Source organism: Rattus norvegicus, chromosome 10 (genome assembly GCF_021556685.1).
Source record: "Rattus norvegicus strain SHRSP/BbbUtx chromosome 10, alternate assembly SHRSP_T2T, whole genome shotgun sequence".
NCBI lineage: Eukaryota > Metazoa > Chordata > Mammalia > Rodentia > Muridae > Rattus > Rattus norvegicus.
Genome location: NC_141543.1, coordinates 52,012,615 through 52,031,885, shown reverse-complemented (window position 1 = coordinate 52,031,885; position 19,271 = coordinate 52,012,615). Strand labels below are relative to the sequence as shown.

General features: G+C 47.8%; 1 protein-coding gene and 1 long non-coding RNA gene across 4 annotated transcripts in view; one reads left to right on the top strand and one right to left on the bottom strand.

Moving 5' to 3' along the window:
* Slc47a1 (solute carrier family 47 member 1) overlaps positions 1–19,271 on the top strand; it is a 53,581-nt gene that overhangs the window by 3,755 nt on the left and 30,555 nt on the right. The window contains 1 exon segment of one of the 2 annotated variants that reach the window (NM_001014118.2): positions 14,675–14,809. The exons of the other annotated variant lie outside the window; for it this stretch is intronic. Coding sequence (NP_001014140.1) covers positions 14,678–14,809 — 132 coding nt within the window. The 5' untranslated portion in view covers positions 14,675–14,677. 2 annotated transcript variants of the gene reach the window in all.
* Positions 4,217–14,609, bottom strand: LOC148002900 (uncharacterized). Of its 2 annotated transcripts, none has more exons than XR_015631682.1 (4): positions 14,409–14,498; positions 13,714–13,877; positions 11,924–12,020; positions 4,217–4,668 (listed from the first exon to the last, which is right to left on the bottom strand). It is a non-coding gene; the product is annotated as an uncharacterized LOC148002900 (long non-coding RNA). The 2 variants fall into 2 exon arrangements; XR_015631683.1 differs by having other exon boundaries at positions 4,229–4,746; positions 14,409–14,609.

The following is a 19,271-nucleotide window of genomic DNA, read 5'->3' as shown; positions in this document are numbered from 1 at the left end:
GGATGTATTGTGGAGTGAGAATTTAACATATAAATCTGATTGATAAATTACAAGTTTCTAGAACTTTGATTTTACTGGGCTACAGGGGATGTGAGCAAAGTTCCCGGCGGGCAGAGAGGCAGCCGGAGTGCATGGCTCCCGAGGCTCCCGAGGCTCCGTGTGGAATGGGAACTCGTGGGTACCGTTAGCCGCTGATCCATTTTGACTTTTACTGCAACAGAGAATGTCTTTTCGAAAACTATAACAGGCTGGTGACACAGCTCGGCAGCCCTTGCTGCCAAACCCGATGATGTGAACTTGATCCCGGGTACCCATGCGGTGGAGGGAGAGAGCTGACTTTCTCAGGTTGTCATCTGACCAGACACGCGCACATCCCCTACCATGCACAAGCACACAACACCGAATGAATGAATGAGTGAATGAATGAATGAGTGCAATAAAAGCTCTAACTTCAAGCACTGTAGTTCTTTTGAGGGCATTTTAAGGGGTTGGGAGGAATAACTGCCCTTTAATGAACTAGGTGTGTACACAGTCTAACAGTCTAGATGTCCCCTCTGATACACTTGTTCCCAGATCCCTATTGCTAGATCAGCTCTTTTTCCTGAGTTCTAATTTGGAGAGCATAACTTTCCTTTTCCTTCTTTCTTTTCTTTTTGGTGTGTGTGTGTGTGTGTGTGTGTGTGTGTGTGTGTTTCAGATGGGTTCCCATCTAGCCCAGGTTGTCCTTGAACTCATTCTGTATCTAGGCAGACCTGTGTCTGTCCCCCACGCGCTGGAATTAGAGGGTGGTGCTGTCATACCGAGAGAACCTTTCCTTTCACAGACTCTGGGGGAAGGCACCACCCAACACAGCATCAAAGAAATGCTGGAAGAAAAAGATATTCATAAAATACCTGGCTCTTCCCACTTTCCTCAGGCCCTGGAATTAAATAAAACTGGCTTTCACTTACCTCTGTCCCCTGGTTTTTCTGCGGAAGAGATGAGCGGTGGATTTTGGTAACTTCAGTGGTTCATGACCACGTCCTGTCCCTGTTACATCCAGAGATGCAACAGCGTGGGCTCTGGAGAGGGTGGTTCTGTGGCTTCAAGTCTGTGTGTGTACTACCCAGGCTGGGGAAGCAGCAGGCAGCAGGGCAGGATCTGGAGGCGGTTCAGCTTCGAGCCTTCTGAAGTTGGTGCTCAGAGAGAGAAACCCCCTGCAGTAGCTCACCTCAGTCTCTGAGATGGGCAGCTTCTCTTAAGCAGTCTTTAACTCCCAGGGAGCTGCATGGCTACACTGGAAATTTTAGGACAGAAGCCCCTGCTCTGGCCAGCCCCAGTGAGCTAGCCTCAGCCACCATCTTGAAATGAGAGATGTAATAATGGAAAAGCAGACTGGACCTCATCCGTATGAACAGTCAGGAAGGACAAAGTGGTCCTGTGGCCTCGAGTCTGCCTCGAGGTGCTTCTTTGTTAAGGCCTGGGTCTCGCTGATCCCTGTTTTACTTCTGGTTCTTTAAGGTGGTCAGAAGTGCTTACTGCTTGGGGGCACCCCAGTTCTCAGGATGTGGTCGCTCCTGCTGCATGCTGCCGCCCTACCCTCATGGATAACGGCCCCCACACGGAGAGTGGGCTGCCCTGGAAGGCTCTGCTCTTTTATCTAGCATCTGTACATCTGTAACAGGATTGTGGCCATTGCCTCAGCTACCCTATCTTTGTGCCTTCAGGCTGGAAGGGGCTGAGATAGGTTAACTCTGGTTTCTAAGGGTGATTAACAAGTGTACCTGCCCTCGAGGAAGAGAAGCAAAGTTAAGAAGGCAGGTGCACAGTGAAGACAGAGGTGCTGGCCTTTCCTTCCACTTTTGGGAACTCCGTTGGGGCTAAAAGTGGGAGTGAAGGCAATCTTCAGACAAAAGCAGCTTCTAAGTGCTGGTTTTATACAGCCAGACCTAAGGGGTAAGGGGGCGGGCTCAACCTCATGAAGTGCTTTTTTTTGCGGAGGGAAAAACTACAGAAAGAAACTGAGTGGCAGCCTGCTCCACTCTTCAGGGTAGACTGAGAGTGGCTGAGACCAGAGACAAGGGGACCAAGAAGAACAGAGAAAACTAAAGTGTATACAGCAGATTATGGAACTAAATGGGAGATGGTGTTTGCAGGAAGTAGACTGAACTCAGACGCTCACACACTCCTCAACTCCCAGGAAAGGAACATACCAAACCGTGATTTCTTCTGAGAGAAAGAAAGACAGATTTGTCTTGCTGACTCCTCTCTCTCTCTCTCTGTGTGTGTGTGTGTGTATGTTCTCGGTTTGTTTGTTTGTTTTTCCTCCAGGGGATGATAAAGGATCAAGATGGCATGCTGAGGGCCCCATTCTTTTTTTTTTTTGGTTCTTTTTTTTTTTTTCGGAGCTGGGGACCGAACCCAGGGCCTTGCGCTTCCTAGGCAAGCGCTCTACCACTGAGCTAAATCCCCAGCCCTTCTTTTTTTTTAAAGATATATTTATTTATTTTATATGTATGTGAGTACACTGTAGCTGTCTTCAGAAACACCAGAAGAGGGCATCAGATCCAATTACAGATGGGTGTGAGCCACCATTTGGTTGCAGGGAATTGAACTCAGGACCTCTAGGAGGAGCAGTCAGTGCTCTTAACCGCTGAGCCATCTCTCCAGCTCCCACTGCCCAGCTTTCTATCTGCAATATGGGAATAATAGTGAGACCACGGTGACTGTCTGCAGAAGGTGCCTTGAGAAAGGCTGGCGTACGCCGGCAGCAGCAGACTGGCCCAGCTGCCTTTGCCCTTAGCCAGGCTCCTCACTCGGTCAGTTAGAAACAGAAGATTGCATACATCTCCAACATGGATTAAGAGTGAGGTTTAGTGTTTCGTGTCTGTAGTACCAGCTTTTGGTAAGTGGAGGCAGGAGGATCATTTGAATCCAGGGGTTTGGAACCAGTGTAGGAAACGAAAACATAGTTGAGATTACATCTCAAAAACACAGCAAAATAAGAGGCTGACAAGGCTCAATGGGTGAAGGCACATGCTGCCAAGGCTGACGACCCAGGGACCACAGGGTAGGAGAAACCTCCCCTCCAGGTGCCCTCTGACCTCTACATGCACACCGCACGAACACACCCAAATAAATAAGTGCACAGAAACTTTTAAATAAACAAAACAACCCTCCGACCACAAAACTGAGCAAACCAACCCCCAGGAACTGTAAACACACACTAGAGAGATGGAAGGCTGTGGTGAGTTCAAGGTCAGCTTGAGTCCTATGAAATCTTGTCTCAGACAAACAAACAAACCAACATATGAAATAAAGAAAATTCAAATTTAGACTAAGAATGTTCTGTGGACAGCATGACTTTCTGACCCTGGTGTGCTGTGGATGGACTCATCAGACACACACACACACACACACACACACACACACACAAATCAGAAACAAAGACCACCACAGGCAGCCTGGCTCTTATCAGACAGAGATTTTGACCACAGCTAGAAAGAATACATTTTGAAAGATAGCGGTTTTAGCATCTTCCCCCCTCACCCCCAACTCCATCGGAACACTGTAGAAGGTGTTAAGGGATGGATGGAAGATCCAGGGGACACATGGATGGGGCGAGTGGCTGTGAAGTGCTTTACTGTAAATACTATAGAACTCACTGCAGCTCACATCCAACCCAGCCGTGAGAACGTAGTAGGGGAAGTGATCCACCCACACCCTGCCACTATGATGACATAGCCATTTTGGGGCATCCAGTTGCCCGTCTTTCAGGCACACATGAGCTAGACTTGATTTTGTCACTTTACCCTACTGATCCCCCAGTTCCCAGGAGGTGCCACGTGTTTAAGGTTGCTTGTCACATGCAGATGGAAATGAAAAATCTCTCTGTTTGAGCCCGACAAAGCCACCTACGTGCACCACAGGTGCTTGAAGCACAGTCAATTACTGCATAGAAGCTTTACTGTGGCACACAGGGGCTGTGGCTGCCCTGGTGTGAGAGGCTTTGTCCTGTTGAGAGGTGCTAAGAAGTTTGGGAAGCGGGGTCTAGCAGGAGGTCTTCTGATCGCTGGCCATGTGACTTTGAAGGGAGCTGTGAGAGACCATCTCTTTTCTATCGCACACCGCCCGCCTGTGAGTGATGGTTTGCTCTACCACATGTTCTTCCATGAGGCCTCGCCTCAGACCCCAGCGATTACTAACCAGAGACTGAAACCTTTAAATCCACGCGTCTCAGGTGTTTTTTATAACAATGTTTTATTCATTTATTATCATTTATTTTTATCTTGTGTGTGTGTGTATGCATGCATGTGTATGTATGCAAGAGGGGCGTGTGTTCACATTTGCAAATGCAGGTACACATATCTGGTATGTGCAGTTCAGAGGAGCACCTTGTGCAGCAGCCCTTGTTTTCCACCATGGCTGTGGCAGGATCTCTTGTCTCTGGCTGTGTGCACCAGGTGAGCTGGCTCAGGGGCTTTTGGGAATTTTTCAGGCTCTGCCTCCGGTTTCTTGGCATGGGTTCTGAGAATCCTAACACAGGTCTTCACACAGCCCAGAGTTGGGGTGATTCTGGGAAGTCGGCTGCTGTGCCGGTGATCGGTGATCGTCTCCAAGTTCGTGGAGGTTGAACTGAAGGAGAAGGTGTAGGCAGGAAGGGTGGCGCACACCTGGAATCTCACCACTCTAGAGGCAGAATGAGTTCTGGATCAGTCTGGATACATGAGGGAAAAAGAGCACCGTATGTGTATCCAAAAGGCGGAGCTAGAAAGAAGAGGACGGAGAGCCCATGCTCACATAAAACACAGTGGAATATCTAAATTCTAACAATGAAGGGAACATCATATATCCATGAAGAAGAAACAAAAGAAACTCGGGTAAGAGAGCTGGAAGTGGGGAGAGCATAGGGCAGGTCCCCAAGGGCTGTGTCTTCACTTCCTTTTTGAAATTCTGACAGGGGAATGCTACCAAGTTGGTAAAGTGTGCGTGGCACAAGCCACAATGTGGAGGCAACCACAACCCACACACTTTGGACCCTGGGATAAGGCAGGGAGGAGACTTCAGGGCCCCAGTCCCAGGCCCCCCAGGGCACTGAAAAGAAGAATCAGGGCTCTTGGCTGGGCACAAGTGTGGCTGGTCTCTCAGTATAGTAATGTGAACTCACTTCTCCAGGTGAGAAATTCCTGCCCCCAGAAGTCAGAGCTGGAGACCCTGTGGGAGGACAGGGCTGCCAGGAGCAGCATCTGGCCTAGCATCTCGGGTTACAACCTAAAGAAACTGCAGAGAAGGGATTGGGGCGGGGATAGAGATCTCTGAATCTGAATCTAATTTCTTTCTTCTTGTTTCTTCTTTGAACGTGACTAACGTGACTACAAACCACAACCAACCCCTCTGAACGACCAACAATCACCACCCCTGCCTAATCAGTGCCTTAGCCTTTACCTAACCTCTAAAAAGTTCCCAGTATTACAAACATCACTCAACCACAGAAACTGTCCGCAGCTGTCAAACCACAGTCAGCTGCTGCGACACAGCCCCATATCCTGCACCGGGGACTAAAACAAGCGCTTTCTTATATTTCTGTGTTCTCTAAAGGAACCCAAACTCCAGAATTCTCACTACAATTATTCCTATACATTGTTGAGATTCTGTGCCAAAAACCCGCTTGACTTTTATAATTTGAACATCTGGGGACGTGTTGGGGCCTGTACATATATTTCTCCTATGAATATTTTGCCATTTTTCTTTTGAGCACCATGGACAGGCAGATGTGGTAACCTTGGTAATCTTGTTGGTCTCATTTTTCTTCCACAACTATTTAGTATCCTTATTTAATAGTTCATTCTCTGAATCTGCTCTCTCTCTCTCTCTCTCTCTCTCTCTCTCTCTGAAGGACTGGTCTAGAACTCATGATCCTCCTGCCTCACGAGTGCTGGGACTGTGAGCCACCAAGTCTAGTTCCAAGGTTTGATCTTGTAATGCCCTATACTCAGCACGGCAGAGCAGAGCAGAAGGGCTGAGCACCCAGGCAGCTGCCCCGTAGGCTGTTTGTCTGGCTGCCACTTGGGTGAAGCAGGTTGGCTTGCCTGTCCCTGCCTGGTCTTGTGCTTTCTCCCATTGTGCGCATGGACTCTGTCTCCGTCTGGCTTTGTAGATGGGATCTGCGTCTCAGTCAAGGGAACTGATTTTATTGCTTGAGTTGTTCTTGTTTCTCTGGCTGACCTGGGATTTACTATATAAAACGGGCTGCTTTCAGATTTACAGAAGCCAGCCTGTTTCTGTTTCCCCTGTGCTGGGATTAAAGGCACACCCCACCACGCCCAACTATTACTGGAATTTGTAGGATAAAAGCCAACAAGGGAAGTTCAGCCAACCATCCCCAGGATGACAAGAGGAGCACAGTGTAAATGGTGCGTGAGAGGTACATCATGGAGCGGTCCTGTCTACCACTGGACTGCCTCTCTTTCCATCTGTCCTATAGCGAGTCTGATACAGTTGTCAGCACAGCGCGCAGTCTTACCCAGAGAGACAAGTTTCTCCTTTGGGTGGATCCTAGCGTCACCGTTTCCCTTCCCACAGCATGAGACTCAAGACAGGGCTTCTCTGTGTAGCCTTGGCTGTCCTGAACTCTGTCTATAGATCATGGTGGTCTCATACTCAGGGATCTGTCTGCCTCTGTCTCTTGAGTGGCTGAGTGCATGAGCCACCATACTCCCTGTAAAATTCTTTGAGGTCATTGTCTCAGTGGTCTGACAGCTGGAAGCAGGGTCATGCCTGTCTCTTTTTGGGCTATCTCTGCTCCCATCAGGTTTAAGTTGTGTGGACCGACATAGTTTCCTGTTCATGAGTGTGTAGTGTGCCACCAGAATCTCTGATGGGTGGGGATACCAGGTTAGAGGGGTTTAGTTTGTGTACCCGGGGACCCCGATACCTCCTGGATACCTCCGTTTGGTTTCCATTGTTTCTATGGCAGCATCAGGTCACGCCACTCTCCATGAAAAATGTTTTCTATCTCCCTGAAGCTGAACACCATACTCTGGTACCTGTAGGTCAAGGTGCATGTTCTGAATCTGAAAAGCTGGCTTTCCCCTTCTTACCAGGATTGGAAATCTGTCTGTTTGAGTGGCCTGCTTTTGTCTCTCCATTTCATGCGTGAGATTTTCCTGACTTTGCTTCCTCTGACATCAGCATCATCCCTGGGCTTGGAGCCTGGTAGGTGTCGTGGCAGAACTAGGCAAGGCAAAAAGCCAAGGGTGCAGTAAGAGCCCTCCCCATCCACGATTCTTAGAAACAAAGAAAACCATCCCAGGAGTATTTTTACTGGTTAAATATTTGGGGTTAAAATTGATGGATGGAGAAACTGAAATCACCATGACCGGCTCAAACCAATAGTTTGGTGTGAAAAGAATATTGAGGAGTTAACGGGTGCGGCTGCCATATTTCTGGTGTAAAAGGGGAAGTGGTAGGATAGGGGGCTACTTAAGACTATCACCTGGTACACAAAACGACGGAGACATTGAAGTACCGAGAACATGTCAGCATGCAAAGATTCAGAAAGAATGTATCACGTGACCTACCAAGGAAGTTGACGAACTTAATAAGAACAAAGGACCAGGACGCTGAAGACGATGGGAACACGTTGGGTGTGAGAGACAGAAGAATGTCCACCAAGGACATCCCAATCCCTGGAACCCCTGTTTGTGCTACCCTACATGATGGCAGGCATATGTGGGTGAGATGAATTTGAGCTCCTGAGAAGCAGCAATCACTCTGAATTGTTACATGGGCTCAATAGAACTGCAAGGACCCTTAAGATGAGGGCAAGGGTCAAAGTCAGAAAAAGGAGATGAGATGACAAACACAGGTTGAAGTTCTTCCATTGTCTATTGATACAACAAAACACCCGGTGCTGAAGAATGTATGAAGAAAGATATTTAACTCAAAGAGCATGAGTTCGAAGAACACCGCGCCAGCATCTGCTCAGCTCTACCAAGAACTTTTTGGTCACACTAAAACATATCAAATGGCATCAGGATGAGAATGTTGGCTACAGGGACAGGATTGGGAGCCAAGCTTGCTCTATGTAGAACCTGCTCCTGTAGGAACTAACGGGGTTGCTGGGAAGCAGTGGGGGCTGGGGGGGGGTGGGAATTACATGAATCTATTTTGAGAGTTACACTCGAATGGCCAGATTAACCAGCACTGGGCCCACCTTTTAAAGGTTCTGTCTCTTGAAGACTACCACACAGAGGTCCCAAAATTCCCACACACTACTGTGAGGGACATACTCAAGCCATACTAGCTGGTAACTTCAGAAAACAGAAACTTTTTATTCTTTAAAACAAATTTCCTTCTTGGTTTTTAAATATTGTAACTAATTATTTTTGGCTTTTTGAGACAGTCTCATTTTTTTAGCCCAGGGCAGCCTGCAATTCATGGCAACTGTCTTAGTTTTAGTCAGAGTTTTACTGCTGTGAACAGACACCATAACCAAGGGAACTCTTTTTTTTTTGTTCTTTTTTTCGGAGCTGGGGACCGAACCCAGGGCCTTGCGCTTCCTAGGCAAGCGCTCTACCACTGAGCTAAATCCCCAACCCCAAGGGAACTCTTTTTAAGGACAACATTTAATTGGGGCTAGCTTACAAGTTCAGACACTCAGTTCATTATCATCAAGGTGATGGCATGGCAGCATCCAGTTATGCATGGTGCAGGAGGAGCCGAGAGTTCTACATATCTGAAGGCAGCTAGAAGACTGGCTTGTAGGCCTCTAGGATGAGGGTCTTAAAGCCCACCCCAATAGGGATATTCTTCCTCCAACAAGGTCACACCTCCTAATAGTGCCACTCCCTGGCTCCCACCATGAGCTCTGAGGTGCATATTTCCATATTCAGTTGGCTTTGGTTCTTGTAATCCCAAATGGGATGAAAAACTGGCAACAATGAAACATCCAAACAACTCCATGGTTGACACTTATTGGTAACAAACACTGCTGCCATGTGGTACTGCTGCCTACCCTATTCACAATGTTCTAAAAATATCTGAGTTCTGGTTTTATGTTGAGAGACCTTGGGTTTTCTATGTTTTGTTTTGTTTTTTGTTTTTGTTTTTGTTTTTGTTTTAAAGAACTGTTCATGCCAGTGGCACAGTGTGTCCAAGGGCTGTATCAGAGACACTACCCTGGGCATCTTCGTCTGGTTTCTTTAGGCAGTGGCAGTTTTAAAAAATGTCCTCAGGTTAGATGATTTTGGCCACTTGAGACATGCTGGTAAGTGATTTTGTGTGCTGTTTCTTAATTGAAATCTTCCTATTTGTAAGCTGATAAAGTGAGAAGACTTATATGGCTCTCTTCTTCCAGAGGACCAGGGTTTGGTTCCCAATATCCACACAGCAGCTCACAACCATGTGTTACTCTAGTTCCAGGAACCCGGATGCGTTCTTCTGACCTCTTCAGGAGCTGCACACACATGTGGCTTACACATATATATGCAGGCAAAGCTCTCACATATATGAAACAAAATAAAACTTAAAAATGAAATCATTAGGTTGGAGAGATGGCTCAGTGGTTAAAAGCACTGACTGTTCTTCCAGAGGTCCCAAGTTCAATTCCCAGCAACCATATGGTGGCTCACAATCATCTGTAATGAGATCTGATGCTCTCTTCTGGTGTGCCTGAAGACAGCTACAATATATATGAAATCATTAAAAGTATGTAGAACGAGAGCCTATGGGGTGTCTTTCATGTTCGGCCATAGCAGAAGAGACTGCGAGAATTGTTGGCAGTCACCAAAAGCCAGCAGAGGTGTGGGGGAATTTCTCCTGAGTCTCCAAGAAGGAACTGGCTTTCCATCTCCCTGCTTTCAGATGTTTTAGGCTGAAGTGTAAAAGAATAAAATTCTGTTGTTAGAAGCTTCCAAATTCAACTCAGGTGTTGTTTCAAAAGTCCTAGGAAACCAAGATAGGAGCATGCCACAGCCCTGATCCTCCTGAGGTTACCCTCTGTCTTCTTTGGCTGAGGCCATGTTTGTCAGATTTCTCTGCTATGAGAGCTGTCATCTCCCCTTTTCATGCTGTGGAATGATTCTCACCACATTTAAGAATCAAAGCTAAGAGATTTTATTTGGGGTTGGGGATTTGGCTCAGTGGTAGAGCGCTTGCCTAGCAAGCGCAAGGCCCTGGGTTCGGTCCCCAGCTCAAAAAAAAAAAAAAAAAAAAAGAGAGAGATTTTATTTGTGGCTGTTGTAAATGCAAGCAATGGCTTTGTCTCTTCTCTCCCAATATTTACACATCATGTTTGTGCTTCATGTCATATTGCGGGAAACCTCCCTGCCTGGCGCAGGTCAAAATGAGGTACAGAAGCACTCAGGTGTGGCTTTAAAGGCTGATGGTCTCCAGACATTCTAGCTCTCTAACTATACCTAATGTTTGTTGATAGCTTCAAGAAGGTCCTACAAACTTTCTTGCTCTTTCTGAGGGTTAAAAGCCACTGGCTTAGGTGTTTAACACGTGTACTTAAAGGCAGGGATTAAGTAATGTGGCCTTTGTTCTATCTCAGCAGGAGTTGCTTGGTTCTAACTTTCAACCTGCTAGTTGAAGAGTAGTAGAAGGGTGTGCTTTGAAAAGTGATTTTAGTGTTTAGTTCTAAATTCTAAAAGTTTTCCTGTGAAAGCTTTCTAAGGGCCTCTAAGAAGAGGGGATTAAGGAGTACTCAGAAAAAGGGGATAAGGGGTTCTAAGAAAAGCAGGATAGGGAGACTTATGAAACACAGAACTAGGGGAATGCTCTCCTCTCTTTGTCCTCGGCACTTAAACATCTTTTAGGATACGTGCTCACATGGTAAAAAGTTCACCGGGGCTGGGGATTTAGCTCAGTGGTAGAGCGCTTACCTAGGAAGCGCAAGGCCCTGGGTTCGGTCCCCAGCTCCAAAAAAAAGAACCAAAAAAAAAAAAAAAAAAAAAGAACCAAAAAAAAAAAAAAGTTCACCACAAGTTTACACATAAATTCAAATCACAAATCGAATAAGAAGTTTACAACAGAGAATGTTTACAGGTATATCCATTAGGAGTAGTTACTGGCTAAACAGTCATCACTTGTCATAGCTCCACAGGTTGATGGAGAGTTAAAAACCATAACTTTTTGTGACTATTAATGGAATTTTGTATGGATAAACCCAGTCAATATTTTATCTTCTGTCCTCACACCTATAGTAAATCATCAGTCCCCTTTTTATGACCTTTGGTCAATGGTTTTACAACCTCTTAAAATGTGCTCTGAGTAGTGGATGATTGCTTGCTATCTCAGATGCAGTTAACTCGTGACACTAAAGACTGGCAGAGTTCTCAGTGCAGTTCTGATCATCAGAGAGAACCTAATAGCAGTTCCACTATAAAAAAAAACTTAAGAAATACTCATATAATTTTAGGAATTTTTATAGAATCATCATTAAGAGTTAAGAAATCATCTAATACCTAGTGGTTGTCATACATGTTTAATAATAAGAGGAAAAGCATATTAATATCAGGAATCTTTCCTAAAATGAACTTCTCCTTGGCCTTGCTGACCAGAGCAATCTGTTGTAGATTATAATTTAAGGCAGACTCATCTAAGGGAAATCACCTGCTAATTTTTAGCTTCTTCTTGTTGGCTCCTGACAGCACATCACATCCATGAGGGTTTCCTGAAGACCCCTAGAGAATATCAATGTCTGTTTCCCTCAGAGCCAGCTGGGACGGTCATGTTTAAAGCTCTGACTTTTGGTATAGGAAGGGGCTGCTAAAACAGCTGGGCAGCCCAAAGGCAGCTCTGGCCCAGCTGTGTATCATCCAAATGCTCCAGGATTGGCTGTGTCTAGCTGTGCACTGTTCATATCCCCATCATCACTAGCCAAACCGAGAAAGTTCCTGAAACCCCTGGACCTGTGCACAAGAAGACTCACGCCACTCACCAATGTTCAGTGAGCAGGAGAATACCGCTAAAGACCAAGAAACAGCCACAGAAGCTCACCATCGGGGGCTGTGCAGCAGAGCATCGATTAGATGAGGCTGGGGTGGGAATAACAACAAGAAAAGAGGGATCTTAGTGTCCAGCCTGCACATCTGGCTGTGGAGACCCCCACTCTGAGAAGCTGATTCTCTGCTCCACACATGCAGTCTTGGTGGGGGAACCCCAGTCACAGATACAATCCAACCCTTTGATACAGGGCTTGGAGTATAATTGAGGTGTAAGCAGACACAAGACCCCAGTTTTTTTCTGAACTGGGTAATTGTTCTAAAAGTAAGTAAGAAATCTAAGGAGGGCAAATCCCTTCCCCTCTCATTTTATATTAAAGGAGTGAGAATAGATGGGAGAAGAGTCTTAGTAGAGGACTTATTGGGTTCAAGGATGAGACTAGAAGATGTGTCTTTACCTGCACAGGGACCAAGGGGAGAGTCACAGATATTGTGAAAGGATGAGGGGCACCATTGGTCTTGTTTCTCTGTTTTGTGGTGGCATGGATAAGAATGGCTCCCATAGGATCACATACTTGAATGCTTAATCATTAGGGAGGTATATCACTAGAGGTGGGCTTTGAGGATTCTAAAGCCCAAGCCAGGTTCAGTGTTTCTCTCTTCCTGCTGTGTGTGGATCTGGATGTAGACCTTATAGCTACTTCTCCAGCACAGTGTCTGCCACCACGTGTGCCACCATGCTCCCCACCGTGATGACAATGGGTTAAACTTCTGAAACTGTAAACGATATCGATCCCCAGTTAACTGCTTTCCTTTATAAGAGTTGCCTTGAGTGTGGTGTCTCTTCACAGCAGTAAACACTGACTGAGACAGATTGTTCTTTTCATGGTGTTGGAACCCAGGACCTCACATATGCTAGGTAAGTAGTCTATTCCCAGCCACACAGCAGTCTTTTGTAGACCCTTAGATTCTTTGTGATGGTAGCTCAGTGGTAGGGCTTTTGCTCACTGTGTTTGTGAAGCTGGGCATGAGTTCCACCTCCAAAACTAAAAACCAACCCCCAAATCTCGACTCCAGAGTTCCTGGTTATCTAAGGGTATGGTTTGGGTGTGAAGTGTCTCTCACAGACTCTCATATTGAAGCCTTCCTCCACCTGGTGGCCTCGCTTTGGAAGGCTCTGGGAACTAGGCTAGGTGCAGAAAGTGAATCGCCCAAGCCATGTCCTTGAAGAGTGTTTTGTCTCTCTGTATCCTGGCTGCCACAAAGCAAGAAACATTCCTCTACATCCTTCCTTGGATATGGATCTCTGAGGCCATGGGCCAAAAGAAATCCTTCTCCCCTTAAGTTGCTTTTGGGATACTTTGTCACAGCAGCGTGAAACTATCAACGAGCAGAAGCATTTGTTTTTCAGGATCACTTGCCACGGAAGGGACTTTAGCCTCTCACAGGAGTCACCTTTGACTTGGATCTTACATCTGTGAGGCAATGCTTCTGTTCTGGGATGCAAGGGGGTGTAAGTGTGGAGACGCATCTCGAGTTTACAGATGAGGAGAGTAAGGTCCTGGTGACAAGCCTGAATTTTTCCAGGCTGCAGGTGTCCCTTGAACCTGTGTATTCCTGCCACAGTGTCTCCTGTCTCTGACCATCCAAAACCAGTGAACACTTCTGTACTACTAGGGAAATGTGGCTTGCTTTTTTTCCCCCAATGTACTTTAATGGAACAATTTTCGAGAGAGAAAAAAAATTGTAAAGTCCAAACCCATAACAAAGTGTGTGTTGAACTGACCACAAGCTGCACAGCAGAGACCTCGGAAACCCATTACTGCCAGATCCGATCTTTGGCGGGCCACAGCTGAACCACGATCAGACCTTTGACTGGCCATAGTGGAATCATGTCTCAGAACTCTAAGTCCTTCCATACCACACATTTCTAAAGTGCTCTCCGCTCCCCTGCAGCGACAGAGACTGGAAGTGAAAGACCCCCCCCCCCCCCCGAGCGGGGAGACCCTCACTCAAGTCTCGGGATGACTCGCCCCCCCCCCCCAAGAACTCACACAAGACCATCCTTGCTGTAATCACATGAAATTTATCGATAGGAATCAGTGCACTGGGGTCGAGACTCATATCCCGCAGGGGCAGTGGAGTTCAACTCCAGAGGCCGGGAGAAAGGGTATTTAAAGGGAGAAACCACAACCCGAGGGGGCAGGGATGGCGTCATAGGAAAGTGTGAAGAATACCAGTGAAAAATCACAAGGAGAAACTGTTTTTCAAGATTGTTTCCTAGGAGAAGCTGCTTCCTGATTCTCAAGATTGTTTAACTCTATGGTCCACTAGTTCCTGGGAGAAGCTGCTTGAACCAGCAGATGTAATTACCTATTCTATAGCCCTAGGAGAGGCTTCCTGGAACATACAATTCTGAGGCCTAACCTGTTTCTTCTGTTCTAAACTTTGTGTCTAGGGGGGCAACTTCAAAACTTTTACCTTTCAGAAGGTCCCCGCCTCAGCGCACTTTTCGTTCGTTCGCTTCCAGCGCTACTGCAAACTTCTGTTCTGGCGCGTCAGAGCGCTGCCCTTTAGAGAGGCGCGCGCGCCTGGGGGTTGCAGGGGCAAGGGGTGCATCCAAGGTCGCAGATACTCGGCCGGCGCTGGGCGGGTTTAGGGGAGGCGGCCGAGGGCGGGGACTGGAGTCTTTCAGGCCTGTGGGTCCCCGTTCCACGTCCGCGTCCGCGCCCCGACAGCACGGAGGCCACATGGAGGTCTTGGAGGAGCCTGCGCCGGGACCAGGAGGCGCGGACGCAGCCGAGCGCCGTGGGCTGCGCCGCCTGTTGCTGTCTGGCTTTCAAGAGGAGCTGCGGGCTCTCTTGGTCCTGGCGGGTCCTGCGGTGAGTCAGGTGGCATCGGCTGCGGGCTGGTCCCCGAGGGCTGGGGGCCCATTTACCTAACTTGCAGGGTCTGACTTGACGGGGTTGGGGACCGGGAGAGGCAGCAGTGGGCCACAGGTATGGGGATGTGCAGAGCCTGGTGCCTCTCCAGGTGCGTGCGCCCTGTAGCCAGGCGTTCCTGAAAGTAAAAGCACTCAGATTTGGTTTCTCTCCAGGCAGAGGCAGCTCCTCTTCCACTAAGTGCTGTGCTCAAAATCTGAGGTTTTAACGAGGTTTCCTTTGGGTTGGAAATGCTTTTATCAGTGGGGTTGGTTTTACTTATTAGGCTAGGTCTCCCTCAACCTCATCTCTTAGAAGCATCGTGGGTTTTTAAAAATCCACAGAACCATATCACACATGTGCTAACTCTTGTTCTCTGCCAGTTTGGGGGTTTTCAGTCCTCGAGGGTGAGAAAGCCACTTCTCTGGCCAAAAGAAACTGTCAGCGTGTCTCTCTGAGTGAATAAGCATTTGGCCGAGAGGCAGACAATAGGGCACAGAGAAGCACGATCAAAGCCCAGAGCAAAGCCGTCAGCTACAGGCTCAGCAGAGACATAGGAGCTCACAACCTCAGTGGACAAGAGCTCCTGGTGCTCAGTCTTGACGTTTAGTTCCTGCGTGGATCTTCCCAGGTGTGTTAGGGAACCATGAACTCAGAGCATCTCCGTTCTCTGTTGCATAAAGTGAAGAGCGGCTAGCTTTGCCTCAACTTAGTCTCACTGAGTTGATGCCAGAAAAGCATTCTAAAAGCCAGATGTGGTGTGGTAGCCATAGCCTGGAATCTCAGTACTTGGGAGACTGAGGCAGAAGGTGACTAGAGCTACTTACAGTTCCATGCCATACTGGGCTACAGAATTAAGCCCAGCAGCAGTGGCTGGAGCTCCTGCCCTCTTCTAGGCATGTGATCTCCAGCACTAGGCTGATAGAGGAGAACTGGCTCCTTTTCCTACATGGGAACAGGAGTGTATACATGTATGTCATTGGATTCTCACCAACACAGTGCATATTCCCCTATTCCCCTATTCATTACAGGGGAAGAAAGGAAGGAAGGAAGGAAGGAAGGAAGGAAGGAAGAACAAACAAATAAAAACCATTAAGACCAACAGGGGTGGGGAGCTGGGAGTTACTCTGCAGTTTCCCCTGTAGTCCTTAGCTGGATGGGCCAGGTGACCCAGTGACTACTTTGCAAGACTGCCATCAAGATTTCTGCCTCAGTCAGCTTAGTCTCTTGTGTATGAAGCCCTTTTAGATGTGATGAAGCCATCCATCCCCATGCCAGCTGCTGGGCACCCCTTACCTCCCAAGGTCTGTGTCATTGTTGACTGTCCCTTCTTCCCAGCCCCACCCCTGCAAAATAGATTGTCCCAGCTAACCCCCTCTGAACCTCCGCCCTCTTTCTTTCTCTTTACATTTATCTATCTATCTATCTATCTATTGAGAGAGAGAGAGAGAGAGAGAGTGAGAGAGAGAGAGAGAGAGTATGTCTGTGTGCCATGGTGCTACTGGTGGAGGTCAAAGGGCAACTTGCCAGCAGTGGGCTCTGTCCTTCCACCTCGCTTTATTGGCCCAGCCATCTCAGGCTGGCAGAATTTGCACTTTCTCATTTACTGAGTCTCCTCCAGAGAGAGCTCTTCCCAAGATGCTCCTCGTGGACCAACTGGAGTCTTTTACACACCTGTATTGAACAAAGCAGTAAAGTGCCTTGCTCAAACCCTGAACTCAGTTCTGTGGTCTGGCCCCTGCTTAGCCATCATGCCTTATCTATGTCTACCTTTCTACCCAGCCAGTCTCCTTTCAGAGCCCCAGCCTCAACCTTCTCGCTTCAGGACGTTCACTGCTCCTCTCCTCTGCCTGGAAAGTTCCTCCTGCAGCTTTGAGCTCAACCTTACTAGGGCCATGGAGGCACCACTGTTGCTATACACTGGCCTAGAGGGGGCGCTGCACTAGGGTCATGGAGACATTGCTGTTCTCACACACTGGTGTGGCTGGTTGTTACTTCAGTCCTGGCTCTGCCTCTGATGACGTCATCGTTCGAGAGGGCAAGCCACCGGTTCCATAAGATATGCTCCTGCATTATGTTTCCTTTAGGGGGTGATTATTGTCCCTCGAGAGGTAATCCCCCCATGAGAGATTGGTCTGTGACCTGTTGTTCTTAGGATCCAAGATGACTGAAGGATTTGAACATGGCGGGAGATTTTCAGATGCCTTGGGAGCAGGGCATTATTGAAGCTGACAGTGAGATGCTTTAGTCACTCTTATCTTTGTGCCTTTATCCCTCAGCGGGATGAGATAGGTGGGTTAGGTATTATTGTTCTTAGCCGGTGCTCTGTAAGTGATTAACGTGCCTCTGTGTACAGCACGAAGGACTCTAGTTCCAAGGAAAGGACACAGACGCAGCGTGAAGGCTGAGGTCCCAGGCTTTTATCCTGCTCAAGGGCCCCGTGGGGAGGTCGGCGCCTTTTCAGCTCTCTGTACAGAAGTGCTCAGCTGGGTAATTGCACCCTCACATCTGACTTTGTGATGCCTTCCACAGTGAAAGAAAAACTCAGAGAGGACTCAGACTGGGGACCCCAGGACTGGGATCCCAGATGGAGGCACTGTAAACTTCAAAGACACTATCGTGTTCTGAGTTGAACCGTGTGACTCTGGGCTGAGCTTCCTTGTGTGTCCCAGATGATGGCTTGGGCTCCTTGCTGTGCTAACCTATTGCTGCCAAGAGTGGACTTTTGGGCCATTGTTGGAAGGGATGAGTGAGGCCCTTCTAGAGCTCCTGCATAGACCACTAAACAGGCTGTTACTTGTTCTCCCTCCAAGCACCAGGCCCAGGCACACCCCGCCTTCTCCTATCTTAAGTTGCAAGGCAGGAAGGGTCTTGCTACTACGTTTCTGTATTGTGACCAGATGGAAAAATTGAGCAATGTCCCTGGATAAAAAGGAAGGAAAGAGTCACCATCAGTCTGCTAACTGGAGATGTGAGTGAGGGGCTGGGAACCAGGGTCTCTCATGTACTTAGTGCATCCCCTCCCCCCTGCCCCCCGCATTGAGCTGCACCCTGCCCTACCCTGGTAATTTCTGTGATATGTTTGTCTCTAAGCTATGACCACTTCGGGTCACACAGCAGCCACTGAGCTATGTGGGAGAACCAATCCTTGTCTGGAAGCAACGTGTCTTCCTAATTTGGCACAGCTCCCAAAGCTCTTGGGTAGTCTCACGTATGACCTTTGCACATGTGCATCTTTGCGTGACACAGATGTAGAGAAAGTACAGACGTGCAGACTCCTCAACCCCACAAGCCTCCTAAATCTCTACGTTGAGATGGGCCGGGGGACATTTTGGATATCTGCAGGTGACTTTATGTCTGTGGCCAGGCGCTCACTCAGAACCTTGCAGCCAAGAGCTGAGAGTCAGCAAATCTCTGCTCCAGAGCCCTGTTCCTTGCAGGAACTGACTGTGTTCAGTTGCCAACCTGGGTAGTGAGCAAAGTTATTAGCACACTCCTAAGCAGAGCTGCAGTAGGCCTCATGAAGAGATTGGGTTAACTGGCCTGGCCTTGGAAAGTGCACCCAAATGAATTGTATGAACTTAGCTCAGATTCCCCAGCTTTTGTGTCAGAGATATAAGGAAACTACAGTAGTCACTGGAACGCGAGGCGGAATGGCTTAGTAGTGAGGATGTATGTACCTGCCCTCACAGCTGAGCCGCCATAGAATTAGAAAGTTAGACGTACTCAGGAAAGCTGGAGCTCCATCCATGTGAACTCCCAGATCCCCCTGCTGCCTGTTGGATAATCTCACTTGTGCCTCAGTGCTAGTGTGGTAAAACACCAAGACCAAGGTAATTTATTTTGGTTTGTGGTTCTAGGGGGCTAGAGTCCATAATGTTTAGTCTGAAGTCCCAGGGTTTTCCACAGTCCTCTAGGGACATGGAAACATGGCCAGGGTCTTTACAGCCATAGTCTACTCCTTGGTACCAACTCATGCATTACTTACTTTGTTTCTGTTTATGTGTATTTCTACGGCCTATTTCCTTCCACATCACAGTCTGTCACTGATGGAAGTCAGGGCAGGAGTTCAGGCAGGAACTTGGAGGCAGAGACTGAAGCAGAGACCCCGGAGGAATGTTGCTTACTGGCTTGCTCTTAGGGCTTGCTCAACCTGCTTTCTTATAGCATTCAGGGCTGTCAGCTCAGGGGTGGCACTGACATCAATTGTCAGTCAGGAAAGCGCCCCACAGGCCAACCTGGAGGGGGTGTTTCCTCGATAGAGTAATTTGCTCCTCCCAAATGATTCTATCCTGTGTCAAGTCGACCTAAAACTAGGGAGCTCACACATTGCATGCTGTATTTAAATCGTATGCCTGTTCTCAACAGTGTCCATGTTTCTTTCCCTGGAGAATCGGATGGGCAGCATCATGCTCTCCCTTGT